We start from the raw sequence: 21,960 nt of genomic DNA on the forward strand, positions 1-21,960 counted from the left end.
AGGGAACTCAACGATGCGTCCATCGACGCCATGGGAACGAGAATACCCAAAGCGCCAGAATTCCAAGTACCTGAGTGTCAGTCTTTTGTAACTAAGCACTAAGCACCTGAGAACCTGGGGCAGCATCCAGGTCCAAACTGTAAAACCTGACGAATGTGAGCGGTGAGGACCAGCCTGCCGCATCACAAACGTCTTGGAGGGAAACCCCAAATAACAAGGCTTTAGAGGCCGCCATACCCCTCGTTGAGTGAGCTCTGACCACCAAGGGACACGGATGGTCAGAGTACTCGTATGCAAGTGAAATAGCCTCGACTATCCACTTGCTAACCGTCTGTTTAGAAGCAGGAAGACCCTTCTTAGGTGATCCAAAGCAAATAAATAACTGGTCGGACTTCCTCATAGAAGATGTCCGATGAACATAAGTATCCAGTGCTCGCACTGGACACAAGAGGTTCAGCCTTTCCTGGTCCGCAGATGTAAAAGGAGGAGGACAGAAAGCCTGCAGCACGATAGGCCTCGGAATCAAGGTCGGCACCTTAGGGACGTATCCCTGTTTTGGATATAAGAATGCCTTGACCATCCCCGGTGCAAACTCAAGGCAAGTGGGGGAAACCGAAAGGGCCTGAAGGTCTCCAACTCTCTTAAGGGACGAAATAGCTAGCAGAAAGATAGTCTTAAGGGTAAGAAATTTCTCTGAAACCGAATCTAAGGGCTCGAATGGAGCCCTAGACAGGCCTTCTAGTACTAATGCCAAATCCCAAGCTGGCACCCTAGTGAGAGTTGCAGGCCTCAGCCTCAGTGTGCCACGAAGGAAACGTGTAATCAGGGGGTCTCGACCCAACGATGTACCCCCAACCAGGGCGTGGTAAGCCGCAATGGCCGCCACGTAAACCTTAAGTGTGGAAGGACATAAACCTGACGTAAAGCGCTCCTGCAAGAACTCGAGTACTGTGTTCACAGAACAGTTAACCGGATCCCACTGATGTCGGTGACACCATACAGAAAAAACTTTCCATTTCAGCGCATATAGTTTCCTAGTAGCTGGAGCTCTGGAGCTTAGGATGGTCTCAGCAGCCTCAGCTGAGAGACCACTCTCTATGAGTTGGGCCCCCTCAGAGGCCAAACCCACAGGTTCCAAATCTCTGGCCGAGGGTGAAATATTGTGCCCCCGGCCTGAGACAGAAGGTCTCTCCTGATCGGGATCTCCAAGGGAGGACCGTCTAAGAGATGGATCAGGTCCGCAAACCAGATCCGACTCGGCCAGCGTGGTGCTACAAGCAGTAGGCTTATTCTGTACTGGCGGACTCGTTCCAGAACTCCTGGGAGCAGAGCAACAGGGGGAAATGCGTACAGACGTAGCCTCGGCCACGTCTGCACCATAGCATCCAGCCCCAGGGGGGCTGGGTGAGTAAGGGAGAACCAAAGTGGACAGTGCGTCGTGTGCTGAGACGCAAACAGATCCACCTCTGCTTGGCCGTAAAACTCCCAAATTTTCTCCACCGCCTCGGGGTGGAGTCTCCAATCCCCTGGCCTCAGCTCCTGCCTCGACAGGATGTCTGCCCCCACATTCTGGTCCCCAGGAATATACACTGCCCTCAGGGAGAGTACCTTCCCCAGAGACCACAGGAGGATCTGGTGCGCCAGTTTGCAGAGCGGACGCGACCGCAGACCCCCCTGACGGTTCAGATAAGAGACCACTGATGTGTTGTCTGTTCGTACAAGCACATGATGGCCCCTCAGGTCTGGGAGAAACTGTCTCAACGCATTGAAGACAGCCATCATCTCCAGGCAATTGATGTGCCACGAAAGATGATGACTTTTCCACAGACCTTGAACCGAGCGGCCTTCCATTACCGCTCCCCAGCCGGTGAGGGAAGCATCTGTCGAGATCGTAACACGATGGCAAAGAGCCCCTGGGTTAAGAACCAATGTTTCCTCCATATAATTAAGGCACGAAGGCACCGCCGCGTGACCTTGATCATACGAAGTGGGTTTCCCCTCGGGGAGAACCCTCTGGTCCTTAGCCACCACTGTAAAGGTCTCATGTACAGCAGGCCAAAAGGAATCACGTTGGACGCTGCCGCCAAGAGACCCAACAGTCTCTCGAACTGTTTCACAGTGCGTGACTGGCCTAGCTTTAGCTCTTTGGTGGCTGTCAGGATAGCAGCTACACGAACGGGCGATAGAGTGGCCCGCATCGTCACTGAATCCCATACCACACCAAGGAAAGTGGTTCTCTGTACTGGAGAAAGAACACTCTTCTTGGCGTTGAGCCTCAACCCCAACATCTGCATAAGAGCGAGAACGACACCTCGGTGCCGAACCGCCGACTGCTCTGATTCCGCCAGAACCAGCCAGTCGTCGATGTAGTTCAGAATACGTATGCCCTGAAGCCTGAGAGGGGCTAGAGCTGCATCCACGCATTTCGTGAACGTGCGGGGTGATAAAGCTAGACCGAAAGGAACAACCCGATATTGGTATTCTTTGCCCCCGAAAGAAAACCTTAGGAACTTCCTGTGCTGAGGGAGGATGGAGATATGGAAGTAGGCGTCCTTCAGATCTATCGTGACAAACCAGTCCTCGGATCTGATTTGAGTCGCGATCTGTTTGAGTGTCAGCATCTTGAACTTGAGTTTCTGTACTGAACGATTCAACAGACGAAGATCTAAAATGGGACGCAACCCCCCATCCTTTTTTGGAACAATGAAATAACGGCTGTAAAAACCCGACTCTCTGTCGGGTGAGTACACCTGTTCTATAGCTTCCTTTGCTAACAGGGCCTTTACCTCTTGCTCGATTACCAGAGCCTGCTCGGGATGCACCACTGTGGGCAGCACCCCGTTGTAACGAGGAGGACGAGAACCAAACTGGATTCTGTATCCTTTCTCTACAATCTGCAGGACCCAATGAGAAATATTCGGCAGAAGCTTCCACGCTGCCAGAAAATTTACTAAGGGAACCAGCCTCTCGAGGCTGGTCTCTGGTGTTATCGAGACAGCCAATTCCGGAGCCTGAAACATAATGGCAGGAACTACCTGAACTGGCCGCTCTAAGGCCCCCCTCAGAGGGCGCGAAACTGATGCTGTGCCGCAGCATAGCATCAGCGACTCGCTGGAGACCGCTGCGCCCTGAAGCACCGAGGGTGGCAGGGTTGGCAGAACGGTCTCGTGAGGACCCCGAAATGGAACGGGCACCGTAAAATGAGGTGTACACCGCTCCACTTCGGTCGGGGCTGTCCTCACAGGCCTGATGCGTGAACATCAGGACCTTTTTTTTTTAACCGAAGTCTTCTTCGCCTGAAGAACGGTCCTCAGATCCGGCTTCGACTTAGAAGACTTCGGTTGAGAGGGTTGCGTCTGTCTCCAGTCTCTACGTGGAGGTGCACGAGATGCAACACTCTCTTTCTGATGCACACGATATGATGAGCTCGACGGCTGGGGCTGCTCACGCCCAGCAGCCCCAGGGGGCTGGACACGGCGAGGGATAAACTTTTTAAAAGCGTCAGCTTGTTTTTTAGACTCCTGAAATCTCTCGACGACCGCGTGGACTGCGTCGCCGAAGAGACCAGAAGGTTCAAGCGGAGCATCTAATAAAAAAGCTCGATCTTTTTCTTTAATCTCTGACAGATTTAACCATAAATGTCTCTCAGTAGCTACCAAGGCTGCCATAGACCGCCCAATTGCTCTGGCGGTCTCCTTAGTAGCCCTGAGAGAAAGATCGGTAGCCCGACGAAGTTCTCGAATATCGTCATGAGAAATTCCCTCACTACTATCCAGATCCCCCAGCAGGTCAGCTTGATAAGCCTGAAGCACTGCCATTGTGTGCAGACATGCTCCAGCTTGACCTGCTGCCGTATAAGCTTTGCCCACTAAAACCGAGGTGGCTTTAAGCGGTCTAGTGGGCAAAGCCGAGGCTTTCAGGGACGATGCGGGACCAGGCGAAAGATAGCTGGCTAAATTCTGTTCCGCCTGGGGCATCGCCTCATAACCATACTCTTTTAGCCCTCTTATTCTCGAATAAGTGTTAACTTGAGGGCTAAAAAGTCGTGAAGAGTAAGGTTTATTCCACGATTTCGATATTTCATTATGAAGATCGGGAAAAAAGGGAAGCCCTCGTGGTGGAGATAATGTCGTGGAAGATAAAAAGCGCTCATCTAATTTACTTTTAGGACGAGCGCCTTTATTCTCAGATGGCCATTCAATATTTAATTTCTCTACAGCCCGTGACATAACATCCACCAGCTCATCATATGCTGGGGAAATAAATTGTGAATCTCTTTCCCCCATGTGTGTGCTTTCACTCTCCATACTCATAACATCGACCTCCTCGGAGGAAGAGCATTGAAGTAATGGAGGGCTCTCTCCCCGGGCGGAAGAAACCGCAGTGCGTGCTTCCGACACCGGGGGGAGAGCGCTGGATCTTCCGGGTAAGGAAGGAGAAAAGGCCCGCGGACCCGTCTCCAACCCCTCCGAAAGATCCTTTTGCGATCCCCAGGAATGCATTCTCCGCGCCGCCTCGGCAGACGCGGGTCCTGATCCCTGAGGATCGCGAGCCTGCCCACTCTTTACATCAAAGAGTGACAGGCGAGAGCGGAGCATGCGGAGCGGTAGCATTTCACAGTGTTGACACTCAGCCCCCTCGAAGGCTGAGACCGCATGCTCCACTCCCAAACAAATGACACAAAGCTCGTGTGTGTCCCCACCCGTTAAATAACGCGGGCAGGGAGGAACACACTGCTTGTACACTTGTTTCGCCATAACGTTTCCGAATAAATTGCAACAGACAACAATAAATAGACAGAGACAGTATAACACAGATCGCTTGCTGAGGCAACAGAAGCTAATGCCGGTTTGCACCGGATGTGCTTTTATCAATTCCTGGTCATGACGTCACCCGCCCGTGACGCTCATTCTTTCCATTGGACTAGTTGACATAGATGCTTCAGACGCAGTCACGCTGGGGGCGTTCCCATGGCGTCGATGGACGCATCGTTGAGTTCCCTTCGTAAGGGAACTTCAGTTCTCTGTGTTCATTGTATGGTGTTTGTTATGTTTAATTACACACTGTTACGTGATTCTCATTCATTACTACATTCTGTTGTTTAATTAAAGTTATGCTGCTAATAGATCCGCTTGCCACGTCTCATCTTCTTCCTCAACCCGAGTGTGACAATTTCTATATTGAAACAAATAAAATGTTTATTTATAAAGCTACTTTTTTGTAATGTCTATTTGATGCTTTTCTCATTTAACACAATAATGACTTTAAATGATCTTGTAGGAGTAATTTCTTTGTAAAATTTGATGTGCGATTAATTTGTGATTAATTACATAAAACATTTGAAATGCTTGATAGCCCTCATTACAATATTAATTACCATAATTTCCCAAAATAATGTTTGTAGTCAAATGTTGCCATTCATGCTAAGATGAATTACATTAACTGTTTTTTAGAGTAAATCATTATTGCTGTCAGCCTAATTTAGATCCTTATTGAAAACTCTTCCTGAATCTAACTTCAACATCATATCTCACATTTGCGACTTTATTTCTCGTAATAGACTATAGACTTTATAAAAAACTTCATGTTTCACAATTGTAGTTTTATGTATTGCAGTTGCTCTACGATTTTTTTTTTTTTACAACTGCATATTTCTTCCTTGTAATTACAACTTTATACTTTACAATGTGACTATTTTAAACTTTATTTCATGGTTAGCTTTCTTCTTTTGCTTTTCTTTGCTGTTTTTATACCAGAAAATGTAGCTCGTAATTTGCTGTATTTAGTGTAATTTGCTAAATTTTTAGTAGCTTGTAGGGTCGCCAACTGCTAGCTTGACTATAGTTAAACTAAAATATGAATACCTGGTAGTTTTACAAGCAACAGTTTCAAAATAGCTTTCCCAACACTGTCTATAGGTTGGTCTCAAGATTATGAGTGGCTCAGAATACAGTGTCAGTCAATGGGCCAGATTTATTATGTGCCAGGCATCCATAACTAAATAAATCATAAGTCTCATCACTTCTCATCAAAAGTATTAGCACAGCTCTCCTCAACTAGCCACATGATTTGAGGTTTCATTCATGTCTGTAGCACAAATGGATTGTTTAAATCCCTAACCATATGAATGAGCAATAGTAATACTGATGGTTCCCTTAAACTCCAATAATGAAACACATATGGCCACAAAAAGAGTTATGGGAGTAAAATACTTTTCCTCATCTTATTTTAAATGCAAATGACAGAGTAGTAGGAATAAGTAGTTGTAGGGGGGAAGAGAAAGAAAAGAGCAGAAGACTGTTGGGTTGCGTCTCAGGTACATGCCTTCATTCGTTTCAGTGGATTATTCATTTCCTTTTGAAGTGAAGCTGCTCGCCCAGCGAGGAATGTCTGAAAGGCAGCTGAAAGGAGACTCTCATATTTCTCCAAGAGCAGCTTGTCATCTGGGGGGTAAATACATCTGTGCAGAGAGAGAGAGAGGGAGAGAAAAAGCTTTATCTGATTATCTGATTTAGCAGCCTGGTCTGCCTGCTTTTCTAATCACTTAAACAAACCTCAATCGTTCTTTTCACACATGCATTTGTACATTAATGCTGTGTATATACTAATGATTAATAAAGGTGTCTTTATATTAGATGTTAAGACTAAACAAAGCCAGAGTCGTGTAAACCTTTGTCTATATCTGTGTGATGGATCTTCAGATCAGCGCCATATTAGGTTGTGTATATAATCAAAACCAGCAACTGGCTTTGCTTCGGGACCCAGATTTTATATTAGACATCAGATGGCAACACTCTACAGTACCAAAATTGAGCAAAAAAAAAAAAAACACTTTAAATGGATTAATATTACTGGTAACACTTTACATGAAGTACACGTTATTAAAGTAAGTTAATTCAGTATTTATTAAAGCAGTATTTATTGATCTTTTAAACTTTGTTAATGTTAGTTGATCAAATAAAACTGTCTAGTGTTAGTTCATATTTGTTACGTGTGGGTTTTGCTGTGTCTTGTATTTCACGTGATTCCTTGTTTGTCATGTGACCCTGCCATGTGTCTTGTCTTTTGTTGTTGTTGCTCAGTGTCCACAGGTGTTCCTCGTCCATGTTTATTAGTCTCCCCAGGTGTTTCTTATTAACCACGCCCCCTTGTTATCTTGTTTAGCTTGTTTGTCTGTGTATTTAAACCCCTGTGTTTCAGTTGTTGGCTGTCGGTTGTTGTTTTATGTTACTCCTGTCGTGTTCTGAGTTCCCTGGATTCCCTGCTTTTGTATTTGTTTAATTAAATGTGCTTGCGATTGGATTCACTCTCCGTTTCATTCCTCACTGGATGTAACAGAACAACCGACCCAAGATGAATCCAGCAGCCAGTCTCTTTCGCCTCAGCCAAGGTGACCGCCCTATTGGGAAATATGTGGAGGAGTTTTGTGGACTTTGTGATGGGGTGGACGTTGATGATAATGTCTTGAAAGACATGTTCCGTTATGGCCTTACGGACCTCCTAGAGTACCTTATGCCGGACAACACCCCTCAATGGACTTTAGAGCAGTACATTGATATTGCCCTTCGGATAAGCTCTGCGCTTCACGTCAGCCGCGTCCAGCCAGAGCTTCACGTCAGCCGCGTCCAGCCAGAGCTTCACGTCAGCCGCGTCCAGCCAGAGCTTCACGTCAGCCGCGTCCAGCCAGAGCTTCACGTCAGCCGCGTCCAGCCAGAGCTTCACGTCAGCCGCGTCCAGCCAGAGCTTCACGTCAGCCACGTCCAGCCAGAGCTTCACGTCAGCCACGTCCAGCCAGAGCTTCACGTCAGCCACGTCCAGCCAGAGCTTCACGTCAGCCACGTCCAGCCAGAGCTTCACGTCAGCCACGTCCAGCCAGAGCTTCACGTCAGCCACGTCCAGCCAGAGCTTCACGTCAGCCACGTCCAGCCAGAGCTTCACGTCAGCCACGTCCAGCCAGAGCTTCACGTCAGCCACGTCCAGCCAGAGCTTCACGTCAGCCACGTCCAGCCAGAGCTTCACGTCAACCACGTCAAGCCAGAGCCGAGGCCCTCTTCGCCGCTGGTCCTGCCCAGCTCAAGGCCCTCTTCGCCGCTGGTCCTGCCCAGCTCAAGGCCCTCTTCGCCGCTGGTCCTGCCCAGCTCAAGCCCCTCTTCGCCGCTGGTCCTGCCCAGCTCAAGCCCCTCTTCGCCGCTGGTCCTGCCCAGCGCTCAGTCCTCTTCGCCGCTGGTCCTGCCCAGCTCAAGGCCCTCTTCGCCGCTGGTCCTGCCCAGCTCAAGGCCCTCTTCGCCGCTGGTCCTGCCCAGCTCAAGGCCCTCTTCGCCGCTGGTCCTGCCCAGCTCAAGCCCCTCTTCACCGCTGGTCCTGCCCAGCGCTCAGTCCTCTTCGCCGCTGGTCCTGCCCAGCTCAAGGCCCTCTTCGCCGCTGGTCCTGCCCAGCTCAAGACCCTCTTCGCCACTGGCCCTGCCCAGCGCTCAGTCTTCTTCGCCGTTGGTCCTGCCCAGCGCTCAGTCCTCCTCGCCGCTGGTCCCGCCCAGCTCAGAGCCCTCTCCGCTGGTCCCGTCCAGCCCTGAGCTTTCTTCTACCGATCCAGAGACTGTTCAAGTCACGTCTGCCGATCCAGAGGCTGTTCAAGTCACGTCTGCCCATCCAGAGGCTGTTCAAGTCACGTCTGCCCATCCAGAGGCTGTTCAAGTCACGTCTGCCCATCCAGAGGCTGTTCAAGTCACGTCTGCCCATCCAGAGGCTGTTCAAGTCACGTCTGCCGATCCAGAGGCTGTTCAAGTCACGTCTGCCGATCCAGAGACTGTTCAAGTCACGTTTGCCGATCCAGAGACTGTTCAAGTCACGTTTGCCGATCCAGAGACTGTTCAAGTCACGTCTGCCGATCCAGAGACTGTTCAAGTCACGTCTGCCGATCCAGAGACTGTTCAAGTCACGTCTGCCGATCCAGAGACTGTTCAAGTCACGTCTGCCGATCCAGAGACTGTTCAAGTCACGTCTGCCGATCCAGAGACTGTTCAAGTCACGTCTGCCGATCCAGAGACTGTTCAAGTCACGTCTGCCGATCCAGAGACTGTTCAAGTCACGTCTGCCGATCCAGAGACTGTTCAAGTCACGTCTGCCGATCCAGAGACTGTTCAAGTCACGTCTGCCGATCCAGAGACTGTTCAAGTCACGTCTGCCGATCCAGAGACTGTTCAAGTCACGTCTGCCGATCCAGAGACTGTTCAAGTCACGTCTGCCGATCCAGAGACTGTTCAAGTCACGTCTGCCGATCCAGGGACTGTTCAAGTCACGCCTGAACCTGATCGCTCTATGTTTGTTTCTGTGTTTACGTCTCTCCTTGTGGCTGTTTCTGTTCTGGTGTCTGTTCCAGAACCGGAGCCAGTGTCTGTTCCCGAGCCAGTGTGTGTGTTGTCTGTTCCTGAGCCAGTGTGTGTGTTGTCTGTTCCCGAGCCAGAGTGTGTGTTGTCTGTTCCCGAGCCCGAGTGTGTGTTGTCTGTTCCCGAGCCTGTGTGTGTGTTGTCTGTTCCCGAGCCTGTGTGTGTGTTGTCTGTTCCCGTGCCAGAGCCAGTGTGTGTGTTGTCTGTTCCCGAGCCAGAGCCAGTGTGTGCGTTGTCTGTTCCCGAGCCATTCTGTGTGTTGTCAGTTCCCGAGCCATTCTGTGTGTTGTTCGTTCCCGAGCCAGTGTGTGTGTTGTCCGTTCCCGAGCCAGTGTGTGTGTTGTCTATTCCTGAGCACGAGCCAGTGTGTGTGTTGTCCGTTCCGGAGCCAGTGTGTGTGTTGTCTATTCCTGAGCACGAGCCAGTGTGTGTGTTGTCTGTTCCCGAGCCCGAGTGTGTGTTGTCTGTTCCCGAGCCCGTGTGTGTGTTGTCTGTTCCCGAGCCAGAGCCAGTGTGTGTGTTGTCTGTTCCCGAGCCAGAGCCAGTGTGTGTGTTGTCTGTTCCCGAGCCAGAGCCAGTCTGTGTGTTGTCAGTTCCCGAGCCATTCTGTGTGTTGTCCGTTCCGGAGCCATTCTGTGTGTTGTCCGTTCCCGAGCCAGTGTGTGTGTTGTCTGTTCCCGAGCCAGAGTCTGTGTTGTCTGTTCCTGAGCCAGAGTCAGTGTGTGTGTTGTCTGCTGTTCCTGAGCCGGTGTCTGCGCCGCCCTGGCCGCCCGAAGGGTCTTCGCCGCCCTGGCCGCCCGATGGACTGTCTTCTCCGCCCTGGCCGCCCGATGGACTGTCTTCTTCGCCCTGGCCGCCCGATGGACTGTCTTCTCCGCCCCGGCCGCCCGATGGACTGTCTTCTTCGCCCTGGCCGCCCGATGGACTGTCTTCTCCGCCGTGGCCGTCCGAGGGCTCATCTCTGCCCTGGTCCCCTGCGCAACCTTCTCTGCCCTGGTCCCGTTCCCCTGTTAGACCACCTCCGCTTCACCACCCTCCTGAACTTTAGTGTTTTTGTTTCAAGGGGCGTCGGAAGCCGCCCATAGGGGGGGGGCTATGTTACGTGTGGGTTTTGCTGTGTCTTGTATTTCACGTGATTCCTTGTTTGTCATGTGACCCTGCCATGTGTCTTGTCTTTTGTTGTTGTTGCTCAGTGTCCACAGGTGTTCCTCGTCCATGTTTATTAGTCTCCCCAGGTGTTTCTTATTAACCACGCCCCCTTGTTATCTTGTTTAGCTTGTTTGTCTGTGTATTTAAACCCCTGTGTTTCAGTTGTTGGCTGTCGGTTGTTGTTTTATGTTACTCCTGTCGTGTTCTGAGTTCCCTGGATTCCCTGCTTTTGTATTTGTTTAATTAAATGTGCTTGCGATTGGATTCACTCTCCGTTTCATTCCTCACTGGATGTAACAATATTAATAAATGTTTAAATTAACATTAACTAAGATAAATAATAAACAAAATAATAAAGTATTTTTCATTGTTAGTTCATGTTAACTAATGTAGTTATCTAATGAAACTTTATTGTAACTTTAAGCGTTACCATATAACCATGAATTAGACCAATAGAAATTAGATTTAATTTAAATTCTCTACAAACATAAACAACATCATAAGTGTGATTTACCAGTTTAGACTGAACAAACAACTGGCTAAAAATTGTATTACTATTATTTTGTACCATCCTAAAGTGGTTTATTTTGCAATAATGACTGTCAGACTGCAGGAATTATCCTGATTATTATCCTAGCTACTTACCAAATAAATTAACCTTAAATTTAAAGAATTGAGTTAAAATAATGTTATTATGTGAGAACAAAAAGGCCACAGAATGAAACGAGAGGCATGAAACTAGCACAGTGTTGAACATTTTACCATTCAGCATATTCCAGAAAACTGTGTAATAAGCCCATTTATTTTGCTATCACAACTTAGCATGATTATATCATTAGTTTTATTTTTATTAAATTTTTTTGCATTAAGCATCATTCTTTCCTTTTTTAGACTGACCCACCATTTGAGAACCTCTGATCAAAATAATAGGCGCCTCAATCTAAATAAATAGTGAAGGTGGAGCAAGTGACACGTTATACCTCCCACATTTCCATCTAATAAACTAATACTCACTTGGCGTGTGACATTTAAAACGGCTCTTTTGGATTCCGGCTTCAATGTAATCAAAAGCTCAAGTAATGTAAATGTTCAGATCAGACGATAAACTGGCCCAAATCCATTAAGAGCTACACGCACGATGGACAAACTTATGTGGGAGAAGTAATCTAGTAAGAGTAAGTGGGCTTAGTCTTCGGCATATGGCACGTTGAAATCTGGGTCTGACCCACAAACCTCAAACACTTTTTTTTTCATGTTTCAGCATCTTTTGGGGTGTTTTTATATAAAGTTGAACAGAACAGCAGTTACACGCATAAACATAAAATGACCTACTTAAGAAAAGGCATTTGTTTCGTATTTCTCTTCTGTGGCTCTGACATGGAGGCTCAGTATTTAAAAGGGATTTATTGCAATTACGAAGTGACTTGTGGTATGTAAATTTCAGCATATGCTAAATGGTGCAGTTTCACTGTGAAGAAGCCACCCTACCTCTTCAGTAAATACAAATGGTCAGTTGAGATGCTTCTGTAATGAGGTCAGGTTAATCAAATCTTCGTTTGAAAGATCCTGGTGTCTGAATTTAAATGTAACATGAGGTCCGGTTAATTAAATCTTCGTTTGAAAGATCCTGGTGTCTGAATTTAAATGTAACATGAGGTCAGATTAATCAAATCTTCGTTTGAAAGATCCTGGTGTCTGAATTTAAATGTAACATGAGGTCAGGTTTATTAAATCTTCGTTTGAAAGATCCTGGTGTCTGAATTTAAATGTAACATGAGGTCAGGTTAATCAAATCTTCGTTTGAAATATCCTGGTGTCTGAATTTAAATGTAACATGAGGTCAGGTTAATCAAATCTTCGTTTGAAAGATCCTGGTGTCTGAATTTAAATGTAACATGAGGTCAGGTTAATTAAATCTTCGTTTGAAAGATCCTGGTGTCTGAATTTGAATGTAACAACTGACAAGAGTAATAAAATGCAAAAAGCATTTGGCTGCTGAGAAATTTGGCTTATTTACAAAACATTAGTAGTCATTAAAGGAGCAACTTGGGAGTTGTTCTGAAGAAAGAGATCTCCTTGTCTGAAAAGAATATATAAAAATACTGGCAAGTTTTGGTGCTTCTCCACATGGGCTGAATAAATGAATGAATGATATTCCGTTTTATTAAGTTTTCACATGGCTTTTAGTGCAACTACTTTTTTAGTGTAACATTAGTATAAGTATAAATGCAAATAAATGTTCATAAACAAAATGTTCCCTAAACACTGGATTCAGACATGCCTTGGTGCCTTACTATCTTATTTTTCTTCGGCAGAATTGTTTAAGTCTTAGAAACAACCTTTGTCCTTGGTTTGTCCTCACATGATAGTCTAAGATATTGTTTCATACCATCACATATCTCAAGCCAAGCCACAAGAGACCCCACAGGAGTAAGCATTCTTACAGGATAACAATCGACAAAGCGGCTTCCCTACCTATAGTTCCCCAGGTGGCGCTTTTCGTGCTCATCCCTGGAGACCTGCTTGCGTACTTGGGCCAGTCTTTCTTTCTGAAAGCACAATGCAAGTGAATAAGTGGTGAAAAGTAGGAAGAATGACAAATAAAATAATGCCCTGTTTCTGCTGGTGCTATCCTGCAGTGTAATTTAGGCACCCAAAACCAAAAAACAATGTCACCGAATGACTCGTTTCCCATATTACGAGGCACCTTAATGAAGTCTGAGAGTTAGCAGGAGCGTATAACAGTCTCTCCTCTACACTTGTTAATACAGGGGGCTTATTCATAATTCATATAGATTTAAATCCCACTGTACCATTTTAATACATCAAAAACTATAATTGCGGAAAGGTCAGCTGGTCAATTTGAGTTGGCGCAGCAGGGTGTCTTCTATAATAGTCACTGATCTCTGTTAAATGCTGGTACAGGCATATTCGCTCAGCCCCCAATCCCCAAATCTCACTCCTCTTTTGCATCTAGCTTTGCCCTTTGAAAACACCACCTACCTGCAGTCATCTCAACCTCATTCATCTCTTCATTTAATAAAAAAGTTGATCGAAAGACCAATCAAGGACTGGTGCACAAAGCTAAAGAACTTACTCTGAAAACATGCTTTGTCTGTACATCTGGATTCTGAAATATGAATACTTAAATGAATAGTTTACTTAAAAATTTAAAATTCTGTCATTATGAATTTCTTTCTTCTGCTGAACACAAAGGAAGATATTTGAAGAATGTCAGTAACTAGACAGTTTACAGTCCCCATTCACTTCCATAGTAGGAAATAAATACTGTGGAAGTCAATGGGGACCAGCAAATATTTGGTTACCAACATTCTTCAAAATATCTTCTTATATGTTCAGCAGAAAAAAATTAATTCATACAGGATTGAAACAACTTGAGGGTGAGTAAATTATGACAGAATTTTCATTTTGAAGTGAACTATTCCAGTAACTATCTTTTTTTAGATTTGGAGGTTGTGACAAATTAGACAAAACACAGGCTAGATTTCTAGTTGCATTTTCCAAAAAAGACTCAAGTCTGGAGACATGGCTCTGACATCAAAACATTATTTTGCTTTTTAACTTAAACATGACCTAATAAAATGTTACTTTATAACAGCTGAATGGGTCGTACCAGTTCCTCTCTCCTGCGCTCGAGTAGGTGACGTTGTTTCTCCCAGTCTGATGATCCGGCCGTCAGTTTCCGCGTGGATCCCTGTCCATACAGTCGTCTCCTGGCTTCCGCTTTCTGCTGGGCCAGATTCCGTCGTTTATCACTCGCTCTGGGTAAAAGAAATTAAAAAACAGGAAATACTCAAGTAATAGCACTCAAAGTAGCCCAAACTCCCAGCCGAAATCCTGACAGACTCCGAGACTCCATACATCACTCGACTTGACAGCATTCAGCACTTCAAGATTTCATCGCTCACTGGCCCTTCAAATTTGATGTTGAAAGTGACCACTCAGGGTCAGTGGGCTCCTGAACCACTGGGGAACCCTCTCGTTTTATTGATACGACTTTCACACTTCCCGCTGAGTTATTGGATTTGTCCAGCCACTGCTGGGGAAATAACACAGGAGTTGCTTTGATATGTTACTGGGAAGAACTCAGCTGGATCAGTTGGGACACAGTAAACGTCTGTGGAGACTTCCAAGAAAATCACTCCGACAGAATGGTAGCAATGGATCCTTGAAACCTGATCCACTCCTGTATTGAGTTTGTCTGCTATTGTTTCCTAGGACCATTGTTGGGCCACTCTGGTACATTTAGTACAAAGGGTGGACCTAGGATTTGAAGGCCAGGTCTACGGTAATCAATCACCGGATACCCCGCATACTGACCTACAACTATACACGCACAGATGTACACAGGCAGTCAGTCACTGAAATTTTGAAAGTAAGTACAAGCAAACATTCACAACTTTCATACAAACAAACACACACACACACACACACACACACACATATAACTGTCGTGCATTACCCTTAGTATTTACAGTTAAGCACTTACAACTTAAGTGGGGCAATCATACAGCATAGTAAAAAAAAACATTAAAATGAAAATATACAATTGCTGTAATTATTTTAAAATTATAACTATAAAACTATAAATATTATATGTGTTGGGACGAGTGGGATAAAATAAGTTGCACACCTTGTTATATGCATTTATTTTAACTTATTTCATAACCATTTAAATTCAGTAAACCTGGTAATTCACATTATATCAATTCTGATGGCAAAAGAGAGGAATGCGACATACAGTATTATACTATCTGTAAAGTAATTCTTTACACATATAAGAACTACAACAGTAACTATTAAATAGAACTTCATCCTAAAAAAGTAGTTCCATTGCATAAAAAGTGATTTAGACAACTTAAGGCAAACTTAATAATATCCTGTCGCTAGAGCTTAACTTCAACCAAGAATGCTTCTTTAAATCCAAACAAAACTACAGTGGTCCCAAACAATCCAAAGAAAGTGAGATTTTGTTCAAAATGAAGACAAAAAATATTGTGACATTTTGAGGTTATCAATCTTGAGTTGAGTTTGTCTTTAAACCTGTATGAACTCCATACATCTACTAAGTATCATCTTGGTATCAGGTGCATAAGGGTCACGGCAAAAATGGCTCAGTTAGTTCTGTGAAAAAAAGATAGGTAGCCCTGAAAAAAGGTTGGCCTCTCACAATTCGTTTGCAAAAGCCACTTTTTTAAATATGTTGTTATGCAAAACAGTGACTTTCAGATATTGTTAAGTATAACTTAAGTTTCCAAATACTTTTTGGGGTCTTCACACTGCAACAGAAAATATTGTAAATACACCAGGTGCTGCACGTAATGTGCTCACAATAAACTAAAACTCCAAAAAAAAAATGTATTCTTAAATCTTAAATCAAACAGTAGCTAAAACAAATGCATGAGGACCCATCAAAGAGTTTCAGACAACTTTTTAGTTGAGATCAAGAAATCAATATTTTTGAAAACAAAAAATACTGGTGGACAGCCGACAATGGAGAGCGAGATTTCTGATTAACTCATTCGCTTCTCTATCTAACGGCACTCTGGAGAGAGTAATGCCTCATACCTGATGTTGAGCAGTTGCAGGGCATTGAGTAAAGCCCCCTTCTTCACATCGTAATCAATCTTTTGATCTGTCCCAAAACTCGGAGCACGATTGATCTGTAGAGGGGAAAAGAGAGAGAGAGATGTTTTGCTTTCATATTGTTTTTCAACTTCAAAATCAAAACCTGAAGCAATCACCAACTTTTAAAGGAGACTGAGAACCCACAGTAGAAATGGTCACTTTTACCCATTAGTGAAATCAGAGGCATCAGTTCTCATTAAAAACAAGTTCTGTCTTAGTGTCCAAAGAACCGCAATTGGCACTGATGTTGAGAATATAGAGTGCCTCATGTACTACAGTAGTCAACATTTGAAGTGGATCAAAACCTTTCATCAAAGTTATACATGAATTCTGAACAATACCCGTTCTTGTCTTAGGACAACTTTGATTCACTTTTTGGATCCACTTCAAATGTCGACTATACTGTATGTTAGTATATACGTCTTCTGAAGCTAAAAGACAGCTTTGTGTGAGAAACAGACAAAATGTACACTATTATTCACTGAAAAACGTCCCTTCCAATGAGTTCTTAACTGCTAAAACCAGATTACTGGACTCAAGAACCAGGTCATTCTGATTTGTCATTGTATTCATTGTAAAAAAGTTCAAGAAATTCACTGAAAAGGTTATACTCAAAAGAACAATTTTGGTCACAAATCAGGCATTGCTCAGCAAAAATATTAGATAGAATCTCCATATCCACGTCCATATTGGATCCAGCCTCTTTGCCAGATCCTGCGAGAAGCCATCCATTTTTTTTGGTATCCAAAACTGTCTGCAGTTTTGTCTGATATCCAAAATCAGGTATAAAAAAACGCAAAATTGTTCTGGTACCTTCAACTGAATAACTAAAAATCTTCAAGGAACACACAAATTGTATGAACCATGTTTAAGATATTTTCATTTATCATTTTTAAAGTTTGAAAGCGTCTCTGCGTATGAAACGTCCTGGTTGCGTATGCAACCCACCTTTCCCTGAAGGAGGGAACGGAGGACGTAGTCGACGGTCGACTGAATTGGGATCTCGCTAGAGAGCCTATCCTCTTCGAGTACTATTGAACGAGCCAATGTAATTGGCGTGCGTGATTCGCATCAAACACTCCGCCCCCGCAGGCGCGGGTATAAATATCGAAGTGGATGCACGCACTAGTTGCTTTTCGCTGAGGAGCCGAGAGTAACCCGGGGTCAGCGGTGGTCCAGCGGTAGTGGCAAGGGGACTACGTCCTCAGTTCCCTCCTTGAGGTAACGGTGGGTTGCATACGCAACCAGGACGTTCCCTTTTAAGTCGATAACGTCAGACGTAGTCGACGGTCGACTGAATTGGGATAAGCTTTGAAAACGCCACTAACGCTGCCACCTTCCAGTGCCTAAACCAAAGCCTCCTGATGCCCCCGCAAATTTAAGGCAGGGAAGGACAGGGCTTAGGCCAGGGAAGTCACTGCTGTTCCTACAGGACCACTGGGAAAGCGTTCCCCGTACATTGGAAGGAAGGGACGCTGCGGAAGCCACATCCAACCCAGAGGGAGGTAACGTGGAGAATACACATATGAACTGGGCGGAAACCGGGCAGTCTTACATATGGAATGTCACTGGGGTGGCTCCAGCCTAAGACGGGGGGAGACACACCGGACAGTGACGGCAGAGAGACTCTGCCGAGGGAAGACACGGGCTCGCCGCAGGGAGCCGTATCGTGGAAGAATACACATATGGGGTCGCCGTAGGGACCGCAACATATGGACCCAGCCTAACACAGGTTCCACACTGCTTACGAGTGGTAGGCCTAACACCAGACATTCCGCACGTCCGACGTCGGAGGGATGTGGAGGAACTCAACAGGGCTCAATTTTAAGGGAACTCAACTGGAGTAGAAAGGCGCACGTATCCAGTCCATAGGAGGGGAATAGCGCAGCAAGCCGACACTTGAACCGGGACTCGCGGTGAAACTGGCTTCATGAGAAGGGAGCCCACGGGAAGCAGCGGTTCAACTAGGTGTCGTCCAGCCCCCAACTCTAGAATCTGTTTAGCAAAGCATATCGTCAACGCCCAGGCGGAGCACTTTACACTCATCATAGAGGAGCTCAACACCTAAGTGGACATGTTGCATCTCGGATTTTTACCGAAATGAAGGCAAGCACTAAGTGCAACTTTGCATGGAAACAGCCTTCCCTCTCTGCTGAGTTCCAACAGATATTTATAGAGCTGGTCTGAGGTCTGTGGCTTGCATTCTGTACACGTCCAAGCGAACGGACAGAGAAGCAAGGGCTGGATCTGCCTCCTCCAGGGCAGCGTTTGCAGGCTCGCCACCTGCTCCTATTACGGGAGAGGTAGGAACCTTGGGCACAATCCGAGCCGGGGTCTCAGCTTGTGAGAGTTAGCCGGCCCAGACTCCAGGCACAATACGTTCACCGAAAGCGAGCAAGTCCCTACCCTCCCGCGAGCAGGAGAACTGATATAACAGAATTTTTAACTCACTGCCTGCAGTGGCTATGGGGCGGTCTCTGCAGTGCAGTTCCACCAGGGACAAGGCCCAGGAGGATAAAGAGGGACGCAAGGATTTACAAGACCTTGCTCCTCAGGAACCTGACAATCAGAACGTGCTTCTGCACACTTCTGCAACACGATGAGCGTCGTTTAAACACCGAGGCAACATCATTTTGAGGGTGAAGGAATACAGCCTACTCCAACCCATTTTGCAGGAAAGAGAGCACTGAAGTGATCAAAAGCTTTCAGGATCTCCTCTGGAGAGAAGACGCACTCAACGACTAGGTTCCACTTCTAAAGGCGTAAGCACGCTACCCATTTCTAGGGGGTGCTCGCAGAAGTGATGGTAACTATCACATGTCCCTGTGATAGCCACCTGAACCTCCGCGTTCAGATGTAAGACCGCCCGGAATCTCCGGGGGAAGAACGCGGGTGCAATCCTGCCCCGTCCCTGAAAGAGTTTTCGAGGGAAGTCAGGAAGGCTGTCAATGGGAACCAGGTCTAGTTGGGCCAATAAGGGGCAACTATGCAGACCTGTTCCTCTCCTGACTTGGCACGTAGGTGCAAGCGACGGGCGCAAAAAGACAGGAGCATTGCTCAACACAACATGTGAAGATCACTGGGCTTCAGGAGCATTTTCTGCTCAGCACTTGAGTGTGATAAGTTCACTGAGCTTCAGGAGCATTCCTGCTCAACACCTGAGTGTGATAAACTCACTGAGCTTCAGGAGCATTTCTGCTCAACACTTGAGTGCGAAGAACTTCACTGAGCACCAGGAGCATTTCTGCTCAGCACTGCGTGTGATGAATTCACTGAGCTACAGGAGCATTTCTGCTTAACACCTGAGTGTGATGAACTCACTGAGCTACAGGAGCATTGCTGCTCAACACCTGAGTGCGATGAACTTCACTGAGTTTCAGGAGCATTTCTGCTCAACATGAAGTGTGATGAATTCACTGACTTGAGCAGGCGCAAGGCGACCATGAGTCGCAGTCGCTTTTAGAAGGCTCACTGGGGTTAAACGCATTTCTGCGGGCCCCTGGGGCAGCTGAGAGCCAGTGTTTGTTCAAGGGTAGTCCGCTCGGTTTGTACAAACACTGGCAGGAAGACGAAACCGGAGGGGCAACTGAGCGGCCCCGGAATGGTCATGACCCATCTGGACCCAGGGGATGGAGTCTCCACTTGCCCTGGCTATAACTGTCGTGAGGCTCGATGGCGGCACGATTGAGTAAAGCGGGAAAAGTGGAACAAAGCGTCCTCAGAAGCTTCTGACCCCAAGGAGGAGGTGACGGGTGAGTTGTGACATGCAAGGGAAGCTTGCGCAACGGTCGCAATGTCTAACAACTCGAGGCACGAATGCCCGTGTAGTCGAGGGTCGCCCAGGCCCCCGTTAAAACACGGCCTTTGTACATGGCCCCTCTGTTGAAGAGGGTTTGGCAGCAGACCGGGATGAACTATAGTCACACAGGGTGAGCTGCTCTGCCACGGTCACCTCGGGACTCGATCATGAAGCTAGCGCTGAAGCGGTCTACATATGGAGGAAGCCAATTGCTGCAACTACCATATACCCTAGGAGCCTCTGAAAGTTCTTTCAGTGGGACCCTTTCTCACTTCAAACACCAGCTGAACACATTCTCATTGGAGAGAAGTGTTAGACCGAGTCCATCTCCAAAACTGAAAAAGAGATACTAAGCCCGTGGGCGAGATTACTCTCTTGCAGTTGACCTGAAGACCCAACGGGCTCTGGAGCACTCAAATGGAAGGAAATTGTACTGATACTCCACCCTTACACGCAACCCACAGGATGGCCTGCGGTGCGGAAGGTAGAGATCTGTTTTTAAGCACATGTCTTTCATGTCGGAGCTGCAGACCAATCTTGGGCCAAGATGGTCACGACCCACGACCTAGTAGCACGAAGAACGAGTTTACAACTGGCCTTCGTACCGGCTGGAGGAGCGGCTATATCAGATCCTTCGCCAGCAGGATAAGATAAGCACGCACAAGTCAGGAGCACTGCTCAACACTCGGTGTGATGAATATCACTGAATTTTCAGGAGCACGTCTTCTCAACACCTAATGTGATGACTATCACTGACTTGAGCAGGGTAGCCGAGCCTGAGGTGGGGCAGCAAAGTAGAGAGAGTGGTGTTAGTGTGCTGTGCAACACTTACCTGTCTGCACAAGCGGCAGGGGGCGCGTGAGAAGGCGGATGACTGGGTCCTCGAACGCACCAAGCTGCCTGCTGGCGACCAAGGGGGAGCTGAGGGGTGTAAGGCTATACAGGGTCACACCCGCCAGACTGGCCCTCTTGGGACCCAGGAACAGATGAAATTGCTCTCTCTTTGAAGTGTGGGTACCGCTTGCTCGGCATTTTTTTTTTTTTTTTAGGGAGCCAGCGGCGGAACAGACACACACACAAACAAAGGCTCCACCCGGCCCTCACCCGGGGGGAGGGAGTGATCGTGCCACTCCAAGAGCATCTCATCCATTCCTGGGCGGCCCGCTCCAGAATGCTTTCGCTGTCACTTGCGCGGGCTGGGCGTCTCTACTGCGGCCGGGGAACGCCCACGGCGACGAGCAGGCGGAAGAGCTGCCACCGGCGGCGGGTGGAGGCAGCAGCTGGCCGGAGCAACAGGATGTGCCGGATGACCTCCGTCTGCGCTTGAGCGGCAGAGAACTGTTGGATGCAGTTCTCCACCGCGTCGCCGACCAGCCCAACCTGGGAAATTGGGGAGACCAGGAACCGAACCTTGTCCGCATCCGCCATACCAACCAGGCTGAGCCAACGAAGGCGCTACTGGACCACCAAGGTGGACATCGCCAGACCGATCACGCACGCTACGACACTCATGCCCCCGGAGGGTGAGGTCGGATGCAGTGCGGTGCTCACCTATGAGCGCACGGTCTGGATTACCCTCGTGCATGCCATGGGTGCCCTAGCTTGCAGCAACGCCATGGCACGCAAGAGGAAGCGGCTTGCCCACATGCTTTGTAAGCTCACAGGCCTTCGAAAACTCACAGGCCTTAGGGGGGACACGAGGATCCCCCCAAAAGGCAGCGGCCGCCGGACACAGGTGCACCTGTGTCGACAGACCGCTCCAATGGAGGGACACCTCGCAACCCTTCACCTTTCCTCCATCAAGGGTAATGAGGGGGAAAAGCTATTCAGGCAGTTTTTGGCAGAGAAAGATGCTGTTCACCACCTGATAAGCTCTCCATGCATTTCGGGAAAGAAAGGCACTGGGGCGGCGAGCTGAGAACCAGCGCGGCCCGCCCCAAGATACCAAACTCCAGATTCCAACCGAGACTGAACGGGACA

General features: G+C 47.2%; 1 protein-coding gene across 1 annotated transcript in view; it reads right to left on the reverse strand.

The window, feature by feature from the left end:
- ttll7 (tubulin tyrosine ligase-like family, member 7) overlaps positions 1–21,960 on the reverse strand; it is a 172,684-nt gene that overhangs the window by 49,593 nt on the left and 101,131 nt on the right. The window contains exons 10-13 of the mRNA XM_077202804.1: positions 16,122–16,216; positions 14,167–14,314; positions 13,008–13,081; positions 6,325–6,460 (exon numbers count right to left, since the gene is read on the reverse strand). Of these exons, the coding sequence (XP_077058919.1) occupies positions 6,325–6,460; positions 13,008–13,081; positions 14,167–14,314; positions 16,122–16,216 (453 nt within the window). The remainder of the gene's footprint in view (positions 1–6,324; positions 6,461–13,007; positions 13,082–14,166; positions 14,315–16,121; positions 16,217–21,960) is intronic.

This window comes from Siphateles boraxobius, unplaced genomic scaffold (genome assembly GCF_051911475.1).
Source record: "Siphateles boraxobius isolate OS27281-9 unplaced genomic scaffold, OSU_SipBor_1 5, whole genome shotgun sequence".
NCBI lineage: Eukaryota > Metazoa > Chordata > Actinopteri > Cypriniformes > Leuciscidae > Siphateles > Siphateles boraxobius.